The sequence below is a fragment of the Chiloscyllium plagiosum genome, chromosome 31 (assembly GCF_004010195.1).
Source record: "Chiloscyllium plagiosum isolate BGI_BamShark_2017 chromosome 31, ASM401019v2, whole genome shotgun sequence".
In the NCBI taxonomy this organism is placed as follows: domain Eukaryota; kingdom Metazoa; phylum Chordata; class Chondrichthyes; order Orectolobiformes; family Hemiscylliidae; genus Chiloscyllium; species Chiloscyllium plagiosum.
Window position 1 is genome coordinate 41,392,927 of NC_057740.1, and position 19,790 is coordinate 41,412,716.

Consider the following 19,790-nt stretch of genomic DNA (forward strand, 5'->3'; position numbering starts at 1 on the left):
ATAGTGAAGAAGGTGTTTGGTATGCTTTCCTTTATTGGTCAGACTATTGAGTACAGGAGTTGGGAGGTCATGTTGCAGCTGTACAGGACATTGGTTAGGCCACTGTTGGAATATTGCGTGCAATTCTGGTCTCCTTCTTATCAGAAAGATGTTGTGAAACCTGAAAGGGTTCAGAAAAGATTTACAAGGATGTTGCCAGAGTTGGAGTATTTGAGCTATAAGGAGAGGTTGAATAGGTTGGGGCTGTTTTCCCTGGAGTGTCGAAGGCTGAGAGGTGACCTTATAGAGGTTTATAAAATCATAGGGGCATGGATAGGATAAATAGACAAAGTCTTTTCCCTGGGGTGAGCATGGGTTTAGGGTGAGAGGGGAAAGGTATATAAGAGACCTAAGGGGCAGTTTTTTCACTCAGAGGGTGTATGGAATGAGCTGCCAGAGGAAGTGGTAGAGGCTGGTACAATTGCAACATTTGCATTTGCAAAAGGCATCTGGATGGGTATATGAACAGGAAGGGTTTGGAGGATATGGGCCGGGTGCTGGCAGGTGGGACTAGATTGGGTTAGGATATCTGGTCGGCATGGACGAGTTAGACTGAAGGGCCTGTTTCCGTGCTGTACGTCTCTATGACTATGACTCTATGACTGTGACTATGAAACTCAACCAATGATTCAAGAAATGAAATACAGAGAAATGTTTACATTTCCGTAGTGCCTTGCGTGAGCTCAGAATAACTCAATGCTTTGTAGTCAATGAGGTGCTTTTTAAAGTGGAGCCATTTTGGATGAAGGAAAAGTGACAGCCAATAAATGCACAGCAAGATGCCATCAGCACCAATGAAATAAATGGCCTGATTGTTTGAGGGAACAATGCTGGTTGGGGGTTGATATTGAATGAGGATTCTGGTGAAGATCTCTCCTGCTCTTCATTGCATTAGCAAATGGGATGGTATTCGAAGAGATGTTAAACTAAGGCCCTCTCAGGTCCCTCAGATGGATGTAAAAGATTCCGTGGCTAGGAATGGATCAAGGAACATGGCAAATGGAATTGAATTGATGAAGGCGAACGGAGGGACTATAATGTTTAACTTTTAACTTGATTTTTCTACTTTATATTGAGAAGAACTGTAGTTTTGAACTTTTTAACTTATTTCTTTATTTTACGATTTTTGTGCAGAAGGTTTTGTACCTAGGCACATTTACACCAAAGATCGTGCTGGGAATGATGATATTGTACAGTTGCTCCATGCTCCCGTACCCTTGTACTTGAGTACATGTGACAATAAAACCAAAAATTTAAAAGATAATCTAAATCTAAAACAAGGTTATTTTCTAAAATCTAAAAGAAATTCTCAATGTTTTCTCAATAGAATAAACTCATGTCGGTGGGAGAAACTTTCTTTAAATGAAATAAAATATACAGGAAACAGAAGAAAATGTGACATACAGTGTCTATTATGGAATGGTTCTAATACAGAAGACAATACATTCCATTATGTGGACCACTGCAACGAAAGTCCATCTGAGGCCAACGCTCTCACCCTTTCCTCATAAGCCTGCAAATCTCTGAAAAGTGTGATTGTATCTTCCTTCCCCAACACTCCCAGGCAGTACGTTCCAGATCCCAACCACACCCTGCACTTCTCCTCACATCAGCATTCATTCTTTTGCCAATCACCTGAAATTTGATTGTTCTGGTTCCTGACCCTATCTCTGGTGGGACCTTTCTCCCCCTCCACTCTGTCCAGGTGCTACATGATTTTGAACATCCCTATCAAATCTCCTGTCAATCCCATTTTCCCAAAGGAAAACAACCCCAGCTTCTTCAAACAATCCAGTGACCGGAATCATTTGTGTAAACCTTTCCTGCACCTAAGGTCTTCACATCCTTCCTAAAGTGCAGAGCCCAGGACTGGTTACAATACTTCAATTGGGATTGAACCAGTATTTTACAATGATTCATCATAATTCCCTTATTAACCTCTATTTATAAATCCCAGAATCCCACATGTGGGATTGACAATTTTCTCAAAGTGCCCTGCCACTTTCAATGATTTATGTACAATCCCCCAAGTCCCTCTGCTCCTGCACCTCCATTTAGAATCAGACCTTGTATTTTATATTGCGTCTCCCGATCTAGTGAGTGAAAAATATCACTTTACACTTGTCTTCATTACTTTCCATCTGTACATGCCCTTTCTCAACCTGTCTATGTTCTCTTGAAGTTTATTAATCCCTCCCCATAGTGTCACCTTCAAACTGTTCCTTGATCCAAGTCCAGATTGTGATACAATATCAAGTAAAGCAGTGATCCTCATGTCAACCACTGTGAACCCAACTATAAACGTCCCTTCAATCCGAAACCCAACCATTCACCACTGCTTCCTGTTCCTTGTCCCTCAGTCAACATTGCATCCAAACTGCCACTCTCCCATATGATTCACTTTTACTGACTCATGTTTGGAAGACCATGTACACCACATCAACCGCATTACCCTCATCAACCCTCACTGCTGCCTCAAAGATTCCATCAAGTTAGTTAAACTGAACTTGTCTTTAAAAAGTCACACTCCCCAGCTTTCTTTATTGTCCAAATGATAAACACTTCCAAAAACTGCCTCAGCACCAAGACTAATTGGCCTGTAATTGCTAGATTTATTCTTGAACCCTTTTTTCTCGAACATACTGGAACATTTGCAAATCTCCGATCCTTTTGTCCCAATAAACACTGGAGGATTTTGGTCAGTATCACTGCAACTTACGACCTTCCTTTCCCTCAGCATACTCAGAATAAACCTTTCAGATCTCAGTGACTCATCAACTTTAAGGCAGGCAAGCTTTCTAATTCCTCATCATTATTAACGTGTAGCTCATCCAGTTTCCCAAATGTCTCCTCTATTTTTATTCCTATTTCTATTTTTGTCTTGGGAAAAACAAATGGAAAGGGTGCATTTAGTTCCCCAGACATGCCTTCTGTTTACTTTCATAAGTCCCAATCTCCAATGTATTGAGACCAACTCCTCCTCGAACCATTCATCCACTATGTATAGGCCAATAGAAAACATTTTCATTCCCTTATACATTAGCTGCCTGTCTTTTCTCATATTCTCTCTTTGCCTCTGTTGCTTTCTCACTTTCCTGCTGGTCTATGATGCAAGATAGACAATTGTAAAAGTACAAAACAGAGTAGATTTGATGCTACTCAGCTCATAATCCAAAAGGTTATAACATGGCGTTTCAACTTGAGTCTTTTTCTACCTTTTGGTACAAAAAGATACAGAATGTTGGGCACAAATATCATTCAATGCTTATAATCCTTTCCACAAACAAAGTAAGGCTCACTGGTCTATAATTAACAGGGTTGCCTCTACTTCCCTTCTTGAACAAAGCAGCTGTACAAAACTCTGGTGTGGCTGCACTTGGAGTATTGCATGCAGTCCTGGTCACTGCATTATAGGAAGGATGTGGAAGCTTTGGAAAGAGGAGATTTACTAGGATGTTGCCTGGTATGGAGGGAAGGTCTCATGAGGAAAGGCTGAGGGACGTGAGGCTGTTTTTGTTAGAGAGAAGAAGGTTGAGAGGTGACTTAATAGATGATTAGAAGATTAGATAGGATGGACAGTGAGAGCCTTTTTTCCTCAGATGGTGATGGCCAGCATGAGTGGACATAGCTTTGAATTGAGGGATGATAGATATAGGACAGATGTCAGAGGTAGTTTCTTTACTCAGAGAGTAGTAAGGGCATGTACCGCCCTGCCTGCAACAGTAGTGGACTCACCAACTTTAAGGTCATTTAAATGGTCATTGGATAAACATATGGATGATAATGGAATAGTGTAGGTTGGATGGGCTTCAGATTGGTTTCATAGGTCAGTGCAACATTGAGGGTCGAAGGGCCTATACTGCGCTGTAATGTTCTATGTTCAATGCAATCAGAGTTTTAGTGACCTTTCACATTAGAAGATGGTCACAGCACATGGGCACAGGGACTGAGTCACCACTGGGGCTTTCTGTTCATTACCCTGCCTTGGGAGTCTTCAAGGCAATTCCAAAAATTAAGCTGCATCTTCAAGTTCAAATCTCACCATCGACTGAATTCACACAATTTGGTAATTGGTGGGGAAGGTTTGTAAATGATGTGCTTGAGGGTGGGAACCATTGTGAAACCAAACCTTTACATTAATGTCCTTCAGAGACAGGAATCTGCCAGTTTTACCCAAACCATACAACAATCCCTGGGAGTGTTTGATGGGGACAGTGTCAAGGAAGTTTTACTCTGTATTTAACCCTGTGCAGTCCCTGTTCTGGGAGTGTTTGATGGGGACAGTGTAGACAGAATTTTAATCACATGAGAATTCCTCGTAGACATGCATGAGAATTCCTAGAAGCATGGCATTCCAACTGGAACTCTATCAACAAACACATCGAGTTACCACCCCCTGAGAAAAGGAACCGGAAGTGACTTCACCACAGGAAATAACATCACAACAGGAAATGACATCACCAACCCAAAGAAACCCAAGCATATAAATAGAAAGCAGGAATTTTCAGCATTGGTTCGCGTGAGGTCCACTGAAGATGTTACCTAGTAAGGTAACGAAACGTCTGGAAATGAACCTTTCAGCTCAGCGAGCAAATTTACATCCAGAACTTTAATCTGTATCTAGCCCCATGTTGTCCCTGTCCTGGGAGTGTTTGATAGGGAAAGTGTAGAGAGAGCTTTACACTGTATCTAACACCACACTATTTTTGTCATGGGAGCATTTGATGAGGACAGTGTAGATGGAGCTTTAATCTGTATCTAACCCATGTGCTGACCCTGTCCTGGGAATGTTTGATGCTGAGATTCTGCCTTAAATTAAACTAACAATTATGATTAATGAAACTGAATATCGTGCACAGGAAGGGTTTTGAAAGAGACAATTAATCTCCAGTTCGGAAACTGAATCAAACCCTAGTTTGTTAGTTTCTTAGCAGATATTGTTTGGTTTTTAACAAATTCTAATTAATATTTACTGGTTTACTGATCACTGTAGCTAAACCTGCTTCATCCTTCAATCAAGCTCAAAGCACTCGTATGATACACAGACAGAAGGAAAACATATCTTAGATTAAAGTGATTTAATTTCTGAACTCAGCCGCCAGGAAGTCAGGTGCAGAGATTTGGAGGCAGCTAATCAGATGGATTGGGAGGAAGGAAGTGATACTGGAGTTGTTTGCTTTATAATTGTTCAGTTCTGGGCACTGCACTTTAGGAAGGATGTACTAAGCTTGCTGGCCCACACTCAGCCTGAACTGGAAATGTACCACTTGTATAATTCTCATCCTTATGATCAAATCCTTGCATGGCCTTATTGGTTTCTGACACTGTAACCTCATCGGGCTCCACAAATCTCAAACACTGCATCTGGCCTCTTGTCCTGTCTAACTTTCATCACCTTCATCTCCCTGAGCCTCATGGTCTAGAATTCTCAGCCACAATCTCCGCTATCTCTCTGACCCTATCGCTATCTCTCTATCTCTCTTTGTCTGCTCTCTGCCTGTCTATGTTTGTCTGCGTCCTTTCTCTCACTGTCTCCTTCTCATCTGTTTCAGTTTGTCTGTCACTGTTTCCCTCTTTACCTCTCACTGTCTCCCTCTCTCTCTGCCTCTGTATTTGTATCTCACTCCATCAGTTTCTGTCTCTGTCTGACTGTGTGTGTCTCTCTCTCTCTCTCTCTCTGAGAGAGAGTTGAGAGAGAGTATGTGTGTCTATGTGTGTGTGTCTCTCTCTCTCTTTCTGAGAGAGAGTATGTGTGTCTGTCGTGTATGTCTCTCTCTCTCTCTGAGAGAGAGTGTGTTTGTGTCTCTCTTTCTCTTTCTGAGAGAATGTGTGTCTGTGTGTGTCTCTATCTCTCTCTCTGTCCTCCCAATTTACTCCTACAGCTTGCTCACCAAGCTTTTGGTCACCTGTCCTAGCCCTTATACTCCTTGATGTCAAATGTAGTTTAAAGTACACTGGAGCATTTTACGATGCCAAAGGCTCCATATAAATACAAGTATTGTTGTTAGTCTTGGATTAGGTCTTTGCAGATTCACCAGAGTGATGCTAGGTCTGAGAGATTTATATTATGAGGCCAGACAAGTCTTGAATTTGCGAATGATCCAAACATTTCCTAAACTATCAAAGGGTGATCATTGTTGTAAAGTCAGAAGAGCAGCAGCCAATTTGTGCACAGCAAGCTCCCATAAACAGCAGGCCAACAGTGACTGGATTGTCTGTTTAAGGCATACTAATTAAAGGATAGATATTAGTCATGGAGTCCTTGTTTCTTTTAGAATTTATGCCCTGGACTCCTTCTGCCCACTAGGGTGGGGGCAGGGGGTAAATCACATTTCGTACAGGAGTGGAGATGAATGGGTTGACAGAGGAAGGGAGATGAACACATGACTTTGTAATCCCTTGGGCCTGCGATACACAAACACCACTATTCATTCAAACAGATTTGTGTCTGATGATACAATTCTGACAAGGAAACTTCTGCGTGTACAGACACATGACAAACAGAGGTAACGCTGCCATCTGCTGTCTGTAAGAAACCTTCAGACTGCCTCTCCTTCCCCACAGTTAGATATGTCAGGAGCAATTGTTTAACGCTAGTTACAGGGGAGCTGAAGGGAGTCGGTGTCAGGGAATTGGGGTTGGCACAGAGAGGGTTTGGGGGTTAGGACTGGGCACAATGCACTATTCTTTCCAAGGATGTGCCTCCAAATAGTAATCTGGAAGCTTCTGCAATAGTCCACACAGAGGCTGTGCAGCAGGGATATTCCCTTTAAGAAAGAGTGATAAGCTGCCTAACAGGACATAGGCTCAACCAGGCTCCCCTTCACGTACAGAATTATCTGCCTATTTTGTCCGATCAATGCAGAATTGGCGGAGCTCCTTCACAACCAATACCTGACATTAAATAAGCTGTTCGATTCCACAAGGTGTAGTCAAGGTAATTTAGCAAACAGGACTCCATAGGACAGAGAGAGAGAAATAGTTTATCTGGCAGTAAGAATACCACAACAAGGGTCAGAACCTTATTCAAGCCAGGACATTGCAAGCATATCAATTATTACAATAACATGGTGGCTCAGTGGTTAGCACTGCTGCCTCACAGCACCAGGGACCAGGGTTTGATTCCAGCCCCAGGCGACTGTCTCTGTGGAGTTTGCACGTTCTCCCCTTATCTGCATGAGTTTCCTCCACATGCTACGGTTTCCTCCCACAGTCCAAAAAATGCAGGTTAGGTGGATTGGTCATGCTAAATTGCTTATAGTGTCCTGGGTGGGTTAGCCATAGGAAACGCAGGGTTATATGCTCTGGGTAGGAAGCTCTTTGGAGGGCCAGTGCAGACTCAATGGGCTGAATGGCCTCAATGTGTACTGTACAGTTTCTATGGAAATGTACATTCAGGGGTGTTGTCAGGAAGCAATTTCTCACTCTAGGGGGTTGGAAGCCTCTCTCCTACAAGCTGCTGTTGAGACTGCAGTGGGATGCAATTGGAAATTTTAAACTGGAGATTCATTTTTGTTGGGTAAGGGGACAAAATGGACTGGGGGAATGTTTTGACTGGCCATGGTGTGTAACTGGACATTTCTGAGAACCAGATAAATCACCAGGGACTTTACATTGTGAGGGTTGCTGCCCGTAGAGCTGTTATCTCTCTCCAGTGAGCTGCAGAGAGCAAAGATCAAGCAGCTCGGAGGCTTCCAGCTGCACTGGCCAAACAACGTGAGGCTGTCAGCATGGGTCAGAGAGTCAGGACAGTGACCTGTGGGTCAGGGACCCCCCTTGTGAGAGGTCACTTTGCTCCTCCAACTGCAGACATCCTGGAGAAACATGCAACAGTGGGATGTCCATGATTTAAGCCCCACCTTACCTCCTGCCCACCCACAGAGTGCGAGCTCAAACTTTTCTTCATGGGATAAACTTCTGGCTCGGCCATCCTCCTCCAACTGCACTGCAGACTTCCTGAGAATAAGAGGAAATTGCATTTACTGAAAACTGTTTGGAAAATTGTGCCTGTTTGACAGTTTATCTCTGTAACCAAGATGTGTTTGACTATTTCCTGTCAGTGACATTTCCAGTCAATTTATCAACTTTCCTCGGGGAGAATTTGGTGACTTGTTTACAGGATGAGGACATTGCTGGCAAGGCTGGCATTTGAGGACCACTCCCTTCTTTACCCTGACTGTGATGGTGATGGTGAACTACTGGTAGAACCACAGTCAGGGGATAGATACAAGTCAAACCACTTCATAGGTTACCAGTCACTTGCCCAGTCCCTTTCAGTCTCAGTCATATTGGACTGGGAACGTTAACTCTGTTTCTCTCTCCACAGACACCGCCAGATCTCCTGAGCTTCTCCAGCAATTTTATGACTTTATTTTAAGAGCTAATCATGTGGTTGCAGGATTGGAGTCATATATGGATCTCGAATGGGCTTGGGGCAGCAACATTCATCCCCTAAAGAACATTAATGAAGCCGTTGGGTATTATTGAACAGTGGAGAGATCTCTTCCATACAAATGTACAAATGTACAGAGAGGACTAGGCTACTCCACCAACATTCAATAAGATCATGTCTGATTCAGTGGTGATTTCTAATTCCCTGCCTACCCTCAGCACTCTTTGACTCTCTTGTTAATCAAGAATCTACAAAATTCCACACTGCTGCCGCACAGTGCCAGGACCCGGGTTCAATTCCAGCCTCGGGTGACTGTCTGTGTGGAGTTTGTACATTCTCCCCATGTCTGCGTGGGTTTCCTCTGGGTGGTCTGGTTTCCTCCCACAGCCCAAAAGATGTGCAGGCCAGGTGAATTGGCCATGCTAAATTGCCCATTGGGTTAGTTGCATTAGTCGGAGGGAAGTGGGTCTGGGTGGGTTACTCTTTGGAGAGATGTTGTGGACTTGTTGGGCCGAAGGGCCTGTTTCCACACTGTAGGGAATCTACTCATCATACACGCACCACCCTCTATGTGAAAGGATTGTCCCTCAAATCCTTTTTAAATCCTGTTGGAGTTTGATAAGTTTCTCCTCATCTTTCTAAACTCTCGTGAATACAATCCTAACCAACCCAGCATCTCTTCATGCATCAGAACTGACATCCCAGGAATCAGTCTTAGGTTAAAGAATCAGGTTGAAGACCCTCAGTTAATCTCCCCATGGAGCAGGAGCCAGGAATCGAGATCTCTCCTGCAATGTCCAGTTGACTCTTAGCTGGTCAGAGCCTCCTCTGTGACCAACAGGATCCAGGATCAGAAAGGGCAGGTGACACTTAGACAGAGGCCTGCGGGAAATTAACAAAAACAACATGGAGTCATGCCTCTGGTCTGTCCATGACCTTGACTTGTACATAGGGGGCCAGCTGCTTGTCACACCCTGAACACGGTTACCACTTACAGCATGTCAGGACTGCCCATTGTGCTCTGAGTCTGGGAGCACTGCATTTGACACAAAAGGGGATTCAAAGAGAAATGGCAAACTACTGTTGGATTGAAGTGAACAAAATTAAAAATAAATTAAAGCCTAGACTCAATCATAAAGTTAGGATTAGAGTGGTGCTGGAAAGGCACAGCAGGTCAGGCAGCATCCGAGGAGCAGGAAAATCGATGTTTCAGGCAAAAGACCTTATGGAGGGAAGCCATTCAGTCCACAGTGTCTCTGCTGGCTCTCCAAAGCAGTGAGCTCCTCCCATTCACCTTCTGTACTCTCTCCTCTGGAACATGCCTATTTATATGAGCAGACAAACATGTGAAATTGGAGTAGGAATAGACCATTCAGCCTCTCATGTGTGCTGTGAATTCTAAAGGATCATGGCTGATTGTTTGTCGTTTAAATTCCACATTCCTGTGTCCCGCGATAACTCCCGGTTCCTCAGCCTTACAACAATTTATTCACCTTCTCCTTAAAAGTATTCAATAACCCATCTCCACTGCCTTCTGGGGCAGGATGTTCCAAATTTGTACAACTCTCAGAGAGAGAAGCAATTTTTCTTATCTCTGTCCTAAAAGGGTGATCTCTAATTATAAACCAGTCTTTATCACTTAGCCTTCAGTACATGGTGCTATTGAACCTACTTCCACTTTCCTCTCAAATAGCAGGTTCCAAAATTGCACCCCACTGCATTATAAAGAATTCTGCTTGGTTTATGTCTCTGAGAGTATGCCCTTGATTACTGACCCTTTGTCAAATGGAGCAGGTGCTGAATGTCAGGAACCCGCCCAGACTCTTTGTGCTCTGTTATGGACTGTAAGGACAGAAACCATAAAATCCTGACATGAATAAGAAATATTTGGAGGGATATGGGCCAAGCTCAGGCAGGTAGTTTGGGATTCTGATCGGTACAAACTGGTTGGACCAAAGGGTCTATTTCTGTGCTGTATGACTCTATGACTTTACATGGAAGCAGACCATTCGGCCCATCACGACCACACTGACCCTCCAAAGAGCATCCCGCCCACACCTATCCCCCGACTATTTCCCTGTAACCTCACATTTCCCATTGCCAATCCACCCTAATCTGCACATCTTTGGACTGGGGGAGGAAACCGGAGCATCCAAGGAAAGCCACACAGACACAGGGACAATGTGCAAACTCCATGCAGATAGTCGCCCGAGGCTGGAATGGAACCCGGCTCCCTGGCGCTGTGAGGCAGCAGCAAGTGTTTGAGGTGAAAGTGTTTGGCATAGCCATTAGTGTTGGTGCAGGTGATGAGGTATTCTGAGGGGATGAGGAAGCAGTGCAGAGGAACTGGAGGGTTGATGGTGTGGGAGGTTGTGAGTGGAGAGAGAGGGGACGGTGCAATCACTGTGAGTGGTGGAAGATGTAGCAGGCAAACATGACAGCAAGTATGTGAGCCGTGATGGGAGGTGGACGCAGGAACATAGAGAGGCAGAGAGAGACTGTGGGACTGCAGACAGAAGAGTGTAGCACAGCTGAGAAGGTCATTAACCTTCTTACAGTACCTGCTGGCCATTCCTCCGCACCTTGGGGATAGCACTGACGCAGCTGGTGATCTCAGACCATGGTCTCTCAGAAGCTGACTCCTCTCCCTTGCACCACCCTCTTGCCCGGGACATCCTGGGGAATGGCAGGGCCATCCTCCCTTCCTTAGAACCACAACAATGACACAGCACAGAAGGAGGCCATTCAGCTCATCTTGTCCATGCCTATCCAAAGACACCCAGATGCCCTTTCTAACCCCATCTTCCTGCACACGCCCCATAGTCCTGCAGCTTATAGCACTGAAGGTGCAGATCCAGGAAGTTTTTAAAAGAGTTGAGGATCTCTTCCTCCACCACCATCTCAGGCAGCGAATGCCAGACACCCGCCACCATCTGTATGCATGTTTTTCCTCACTTCTTCTCTAATCCTTCCACGAGGTCTTAGAGATTGTCAAAAAATGTCCTTGACAGAGTTTCAGTTTCAGAATCCCAGATCTGTCTGGATGCATATGATAGTCTTTCAGTGGATATCCACTGGTGGCGGGTTGTTTTGGGAATGGTGTTTGGTAATCTGGGATAGAATGGGACATGACATGTAGCATGGGGTGAGGTCATTGCTAATCAGGTCCAAATCAGACAGAAATTTCAGGAAGCCCCATGGTGAGAATCCCTCCAAAAAAAAATCACTTAACCAAAGAAACCAGATTCAGCCCTGTGTATTTCCACTGAATATACAGGGTGCACCAACCCATTCAGCCCACTAATCCATACCAGTGTTTATCCATTTCACCCTTCCACCTGATCCAATATACTCATTCCCTATAAAGTTCCACTCCTCGTCTCTTTTGTCTTTATATAAACTCCCTTTGAAAGCATCTGAACTATTTGTCTCAACCACTTCCTGTTGTAGTGAGTTCCACATTTGAACCACTTCCTGAGTAAAGAAATTAGAGTACATTTTCTGCTTTGTTGTAACTATATTGTGCTTGTAGACCCTGGTGAAGGAAATGTCCCACTAGCAGGAGCGATTGTATATTTTTAACCAGAGAATCATAGAATCCCCACAGTGCAGATAAAAGGCATTTAGCCCATCAAGTAGCACTAGCTCTCTGAAGAGCATCCCCACCCTATCCCCATAACCCCACGCTTGCCACAGTTAACCAACCTAGCTTGCACATTTCTGGACACTATGGGGCAATTTAGCATGGCCAATCCCCCTAATCCACATTGTTGGACTGTGGGAGGAAGCCAGTGAATCCAGTTCCCTGGCGCTGTGAGGCAGCAGTGCTAACCACTGAGCCACTGTGCTGCCCATTGGAATGGCCTGCTAGAGGAAGTGGTAGAGGCTGGTACAATTACAGCATTCAGGATGGCTACATGAATAGGAAGAGTTTAGAGGGATATGGGCCAAGTGCTGGCAAATGGGACAAGATTAATATAGGATATCTGGTTGGCATGGACAAGTTGGACATAAGGGTCTGTTTCCCTGCTGTACATCTCCATGACGCTATGACTAGACAGGGTAGATGCAGGAGGAAGTTCCTGATGACTTAGGACTTCAGAACCAGGGGTCTCACTGTCTAAGGATGTGGGGTAAATTATTTCAGACAGAGATGAGGAGAAATGTCTTCATCCAGAGAGCAGGGAGCCTGTGGAATTCTCTGCTGCAGAAAGCGATTGAGGCCAAAACATTGAATATTTTCAAGAAGGAGCTAGATATAGTTAAAAATCACACAACATCCGGTTATAGTCCAACAGGTTGATTTGGAAATACTAGCTTTGGGAGCGCTGCTCCTTCATCAGCTATCTGGTGTTGTGTGATTTTCAACTTTGTCCACCCCAATCCAACACCGGCTCCTCCACATCAGAGTTCAATAGAGTTCTCAGGACTAAAGGGACCAAAGTGTGTGGGGTGAAAATTGCATCATGGTACTGAGTCGGTTGATTAGCTATGGTCGTGTTGAATGGTGGAGCTGACCCGAAGGGCCGAATGGCCCTATCTTGTTCTTATTTTCTATGTTCAACACGCAACCTTCAGACACAAAGGCTAGCAAATAGGATTGATTGAGCAACAGCAGATGAGCATCAATCATGAGGTCCCCATCCCGCTTTGGGGCAGTATTCCTTTTCACTGAGCTGGGTCTGACCAGGACAGGAGCAATGCAACAACAACTTACATGGCACCTTTAACACAATGAAATAACACATGAGAATTTGAGAGCAAAGGTGTGCCACTGATTCACATGGGAAGATGTTACAAAATGCAAGCTGGGAATCTAAAATGATAAGGAACTGCTGGAGAAACTCTATTGCTGAGACCACTTCAGTGGGCAGGAACAGGGTTAACATATCTGGGTGAGATGATAATTTTTTAGAACGATTTCAGTTTATTACTGATTAAAATAAATTATGTCACGTTGCATCATCTCACCACTGTGCCTGCCCATCGTCCCAAAGTGTGTCCTTGTTCATAGAGCTCTGACCCTCTCACTACTGCAGGCTTCTCACTGAGCGATGCTCAGGTAGTGCTGTCTGAAAGACAATCCAGGGACCAGCAGCAGCAGCCCGGAGGAAAGGTTCCGTGTGTCCCTGATTCAGCCGCAGGATTGAGGCACAACACCTTCCTGCACAGAGGTGATCAAACCCAGAGCAGAGATGAGGGAGGTACTGACTTTACACGGGGAGTTTGGACACTGTAGCAAGGATTCCCAAAGCGAGGTTGTGAGCTAAAATCTTAGGGTTGCAAGTTCCAGGGCAACAAAGGTCAACTCCTCCATCCCACAGCCTAACCCCCAAAAACACTGACTGAGGGGTTGCAGTAATTTTCAAATCTTGAAATGGGAAAAAGTTTGCAAAGTGCAAACTTATAGAGGTTTACAAAATTATGAGGGGTATGGATAGCATAAATAGTCAAAGTCTTTTCCCTGGGGTTGAGGAGTCCAGAACTAGAGCGCATAGGTTTAGGGTGAGAGGGGAAAGATATAAAAGAGACCTAAGGGGCAACTTTTTCACACAGAGGGTGGTACGTGTATGGAATGAGCTGCCAGAGGATGTGTTGGAGGCTGGTACAATTGCAACATTTAAGAGGCATTTGGATGGGTATATGAATAGGAAGGTTTGGAGGGATATGGGCCGGGTACTGGCAGATGGGACAAGATTGGGTTGGGACATCTGTTTGGCATGGACGGGTTGGACCGAAGGGTCTGTTTCCATGCTGTACATCTCTATGACTGTATGCTGTCTCAGAGAATTCATGGACTTGAGGATGGCGAGGAACCATGGCCTTGAGGTCAAAGATCAGATATAAGGTTTTGTTGAATGTCAGAACTGGCTGGACTAACTGAGGGCCTCCTCCTGCTCTTATTGCTTACATTGTTAGCTATAGCAACCATTCAAGGTCATTAATCAGTCCTGGATACACGTGCAAGGAATAGGATAAGCACACAGACAGTGACTGTTTACTCTTTTGTTGATTATTACTTTCCAGTGCATGTTTCTTTGGGTTTTAATATTTGTTATGAGCATACCCAGTTCAGTTATTGCCTTTTGCTATGTGTCCTGAGGGCACCCACAATCAAAAGAGTTAGTGTGGGACTGGAGTCACACAGAGGTCAGATTCAGTCATACTCTGAAGTGCGTTACTGAACCAGTTAGGGTGGATACAGCAATTCAAAAGCTTCTTAGTAATCTCTCTTTGTTTTTTTAGCCAATCTTTGTCCTGCAGCCATTATGATGAAAGAAGCAGATTTTCTAACCATGACTCCATTGCTCCCATCCTGTGAATCACTCTGTACAGAAGAGAGAGACTTGGTGAAAAGTTGGAATAGGGGAAGATTCAAAGAGACTTGTGGCAGCCCAGGGTCAGAAATCATTAAAATATCATGGACGTGCGCAGAAAAATGATCAAAAAAGCTAAAGGAATATTGGTCTTTCTAATGGAAAGGGAGGTAAAAGTCAAAATGGCAATAACTGTGGATTCTGTAAATCAGAAACAAAATTGCTGGAAAAGCTCAGCAAGTCTGGCAGCACTTGTGAAGAGAAATCAGAGTTAATGTTTCGGGTCGAGTGACCCTTCCATAGAACATCTGAGGACTGGTCACTCAACCTGAAACGTTAACTCTGATTTCTCTCCACAAGTGCTGCCAGATAAAAGTCATACTTTAGTTGTACTGTACAGTCTGTGAACAGTTCCAGACATTTCCCCTGAGGAGGGAAATACTGTCCCTTAACAGAGTACTGCTTAGATTCACCAGAATGACACCAGCACACCAAGTGTAAATTATAGGGAGAGATTGAATGAGCTAGTGAGTTATCCTGTAGAACTTAGAAGGTGAAGGATTGATTTGACCAATGTTTAAGATATCAATAGGAATAGAAAGAAGCTTTTTTTTGCCAGTTGAGGAACCTAGGATGAGGGGGAGCAGTTTAAACATTCAGGTAGACCTTTCAGGAGTGAAATTACAAAACATTTCTTCAAGCAAAGAGAGCTAGAATTTTAGAACTCTCCTCCACAAAGCAGCACAGTTGCTCAGTGGTTAGCACTGCTGCCTTGCAGCACCAGGGGCTTGGCTTCAATTCCATCCTCAGATAATTGTCTATGTGCAATCCTGTGTCTGTGAGGGTGTCCTGTGGGTGCTCTGGTTTCCTCCTCACAGTTCAAAGATGTGCAGGTTAGGGTGGACTAGCCACAGACTTGCCTGCTCCTCAGATGCTGCCTGACAGGCTGTGCTTTTCCAACACCACACATTTTGACCCTGGTCTAGCCATGGGCCAGGCAGTGTTTAAGGGGTGGGTCAGAGTGGAATGCTCGTCAAGACAATTAGTGTGGACTCCACGGGCCAAATGGTCTGCTTCCACACTGCAGGGATTCTATGAAACTGAGAAAGGATGGAAGATCAATTGCTTATTACGTGTCTGAGATTGATTTTCCTTCATCAAAGTATTTAGGGAATACAGAGTGAGGAAGAGTACGTGGAGTTAGATTGGTCATGATCGAACTGAATGGTGGAAAGGAGCTGAATAGTCTCCCCTGTAGCTCCAGCTAATCAGATCTGTGCCAGCTTTCCAACTGGTTCCATTGTTCTGAAAATCTTGCTGTGCGGCTGCTGATTTTCCTGATGGTTGTTTCATTGTACGGAACTTGAGAATTGCTGAAGAAAAGACACATTTGGCAAAACATTTCATCTTTTATGCATTAGGACAATTTACCAATTCAAGAGGAAACCCAACATTTATACTGCAAGAGGTGAGAGTGCTGATTGGTTGGCAAGCGGACTTGATCGGCCAAAGCATTGCCCTGAAAAGTTGTCCAGCGAATGGAATTTACTTTGTTGCATAACAAGACATGAAGCTTCAACACAGTGACCAGGGGAGGTGACTATTTACCTGGAGAGCTAGTTTCAAATTATGCCATGGCTTAATGGTGGAATTTGTAGCTGAATTCAGTGAAAACCTGAAATTATGAGTCTAATGATGACTGTGAAATCATTATTGACTGTCAGGAAAAACCCATCTGTTTCACTAATGCCCTTGAGGGAAGGAAATTGCTGCTCTGGCCTATCTGTGACTCCAGACCCACAGTAATGTGGTTGACTCTCAACTGCTTGCCTCCTGACCCTGATCGGACCCTAAATTTAACCCTAACCCTGACCCTGACCCTAATCCATTGCATTGGTAAATTGGAGGCCAATTTCTTCCCTAGTTTAAAAGGCTCTTTAACTCAAATAACTGTGTGTCCTCAGATGGGATGATCTTGTGAGACCTCTGAAGGTTAAAATGTCAATCAAGATCCAGAGAGATGATATCAACTATCTGTGGGATTATTAACCTTCATCCTTGATCTTGACAGAACTCAAAAACTCAACTCAGGAGATTAAACCACTATTGAGGTCAATTAAAATCCATTTCTAATAAAGTCAATGCTCTGGATGCTGGAAATCTGAAATATAAACAGACACTGCTGGAGAAACTCAGGTCTGGCAGCATCTGTGAGAGAGAAACGGAGTTAATACTTCGAGTCCAACACAACTCTTCCTCAGAACTGAGAGTTTAATCTTGAAACCGGCCCCCTCACAGATCTAAGTCTTTCCAGCAATTTCTCTTTTAATCTCTTCACAACGTTAACAAGATATGTAAAATCTGTTGTTTTTTAAAGAAATGATCTTTTGAATTGTCAGAGGTGTTTGCTGACTAAAGTGGCTCTGTTTCGAAGGTGGGGGCAAATGAGAGAGGTATTCTAGAGCTGGCTGAGTTAAACCAATCCCCCTCATTCCATCTTTTGTGAAAATACAATCTTGAAAGACTCTGAACGTTCCAATGTAATCTCCCATTAAAAGCTTATCACAATCGACAAACATAACTTGCGTAAGAGAACTGATTTTGTCCTGAAGTGAGATTTGGTTTGACAATCTGATAAATGTAAAGATACAAGAAAACAATAAAAGCTTTCTTGAAACAAAATGTCATTGTGCTGTTGCTGTTTGAGTTACGAGCAGATGTTGTTTCATGTTAGAGTGTGCTTGTCTTGTGACACCTTTATTCACACACAGCAAACACTAAAACTCAGTACATTTGCATAGTTCCTAGTCTCTCTGTTGGTCACAAGATCACAATTTGCATGTTCAGTGACCATGATAGAATGAGCCAGCATAACAGGAGGACATTTGGCCCACTATACTTTGAGTTATCCAACTGGTCTCACTCCCCTACCCTTCCCCTATGGCTTTTTACTTTCATCTGTTCAGCTGTTTACCAAGATGCATTTTGAGAGTTATATTTTAATCTTGCTGCATATAATCACTCCCCACATCTCTGTTGAGGGAGTGGGTTATTGCCTTGAGTGATCAACCATGATCATGTTAAGTGGTGGAGCAGGCCTTCCTTGTTTCTATGTGTCGCTCTGCTCATCGACTGTCCCATCACTTCAAACAATTCCTTCACATTTACTCTGTCAAAGTCCGTCATGATTTTGAATGTTCCTCTTAACTATCTCTGCTCCAAGGAGAGCAAGCCTACGGTTTTTCCAATCTTTTCACACAAGCAATGTCCCTTCATCAGGTCCTAACTGCAGCACGTCTACGTCATCTCCCAAGGCCTTGCCATCTATTCTTCCTAAAGATGCAAACTGCCTCAGATTACAGAAATGAGGAAATACATTACATCCAGGGAGGGACAGAGTACAGTGGCCATGTTGCTGGCGTTGACACCAGAGATCAATAGCTCAAATCCCATTGAGTCTGTTTGACAGTTTTTGCTCAGCTAAAGGTAAGCAGAGAAATATAAATAGTATTAGTAAAAGGGGCATGCAGTTGTCAGATTATCATTTAAAAATCCAACTAGTTCACTGAGAAAATCTCCATATCCAGATCATAAGAAACAAGGCACAAGTGTCAGGTGTATGATGGAATACTCTTCACTTATCTGGATGGGTGCAGCTCTGACAATGCTCAAGGAGCTTGACTCCATCCAAAATAAAGCAGCCCACTTCATTGGCACAACATCCACAAACCTCTACTCCCTCCATCACTGACGGTCAGTAGCAGTAGTGTGTACCAGCTACAAGATGTACTACAGAAATTCACTAAAGATCCTCAGATAGCACCTTCCAAATCCAAGACCACTTCCATCTGGAAGAACAAAATCAGCAGATACATAGGAACACCATCCCTTGCAAGTTCTCCTCCAAGCCCCTCATTATCCTGACCTGGAAACATATTGCTGTTCCTTCACTGTTGCTAGATCAAAATCCTGGAATTCCCTCCTTAAGGAAATTGTGGGTCAATCCAGAGGACATGGACTGTAGGGGTTCAAGAAGTCAGCTCACCCCCACCTTTTCAAGAACAATTAGGGACGGGCAATAAATGCTGGCCCAGCCAGTGATGCCTACATCCCATGAATGAATAAAAAATAGGAATAGGCCACTCGGTCCCTCAAGCCTGTTGCAAAATTCACTAAAACCATGGATGACCTGATTGTGGCCTCAAATCCAGTTTCATGCCTGACCCTCAAACTCCCTTGTTGACTAAAGGTCTGTCTAACTCAACCTTCAATACATTGTCAGACCCTTGTGGGAAAGAAACAGAAAATGGAGCAGGAGGAGGCCATTCGGCCCTTTGAGCCTGTTGCACCATTCAATATGATCACGGCTGATCATCCAACCCAGTCCGCTGTTCCCATGTTCTCCCCACACCCTTTTGATCCCTTTGGCCCTGAGAACTATATCTAACTCCTTCTTGAAAATATTGCAATGTTACAAACTGCAAACTGTGGAATTAACGGTAACCAAGGATGGAAAGAACTCAAAGGTTTTTTTAAAAACTTGTGGAAAAACAAGTGCGATCCAGAGTTTTCTGCAGAGGGAGTTTGGGAAGTGAGGGAAATTCCCCAAGGAGCGGTCTGAATTCAATGATTCTAGATATACATTTCCTCTGCAGGAAGTGTATAAAATTTGTTTACAACCACCATCGGAGCCAGCTCTGAACCTTTCACATTCAGTTTAATTTAAAATGAAGCTGGGTAAATACATGAGGCTCAGTGGAGCAGCAAGAGGCCATTCAGCCCCTCATGCCTGGGAGCATGATTGATCTGTAAGTTATTTCCATTAATCTGTCTTGTCTCCATCTGCTTTTATACCCATCCCCAGCAAAAATCTATCGATTACATTAAATCATAGAGGAGGTCATTCAGCCCATCGACCTCACCAAAGATACACTAATACCCACACCAGTCCCACTTCCTTGATATCGGCCCACAGCCTTGAATGTTAAGACACCTTCAAGTGCGCATCCAAGAATGTTTTAAAAATTGTGAGGTCCCTGCCT

General features: G+C 43.9%; 1 protein-coding gene across 2 annotated transcripts in view; it reads right to left on the minus strand.

Annotated features, from left to right (window-relative positions):
* LOC122565478 (cAMP-specific 3',5'-cyclic phosphodiesterase 4C-like) overlaps positions 1 to 19,790 on the minus strand; it is a 334,615-nt gene that overhangs the window by 292,135 nt on the left and 22,690 nt on the right. For both annotated transcript variants that reach the window (XM_043721488.1, XM_043721491.1), the window contains exon 2: positions 7,904 to 7,995. In XM_043721488.1, the coding sequence (XP_043577423.1) occupies positions 7,904 to 7,969 (66 nt within the window). In that variant the 5' untranslated portion in view covers positions 7,970 to 7,995. The remainder of the gene's footprint in view (positions 1 to 7,903; positions 7,996 to 19,790) is intronic.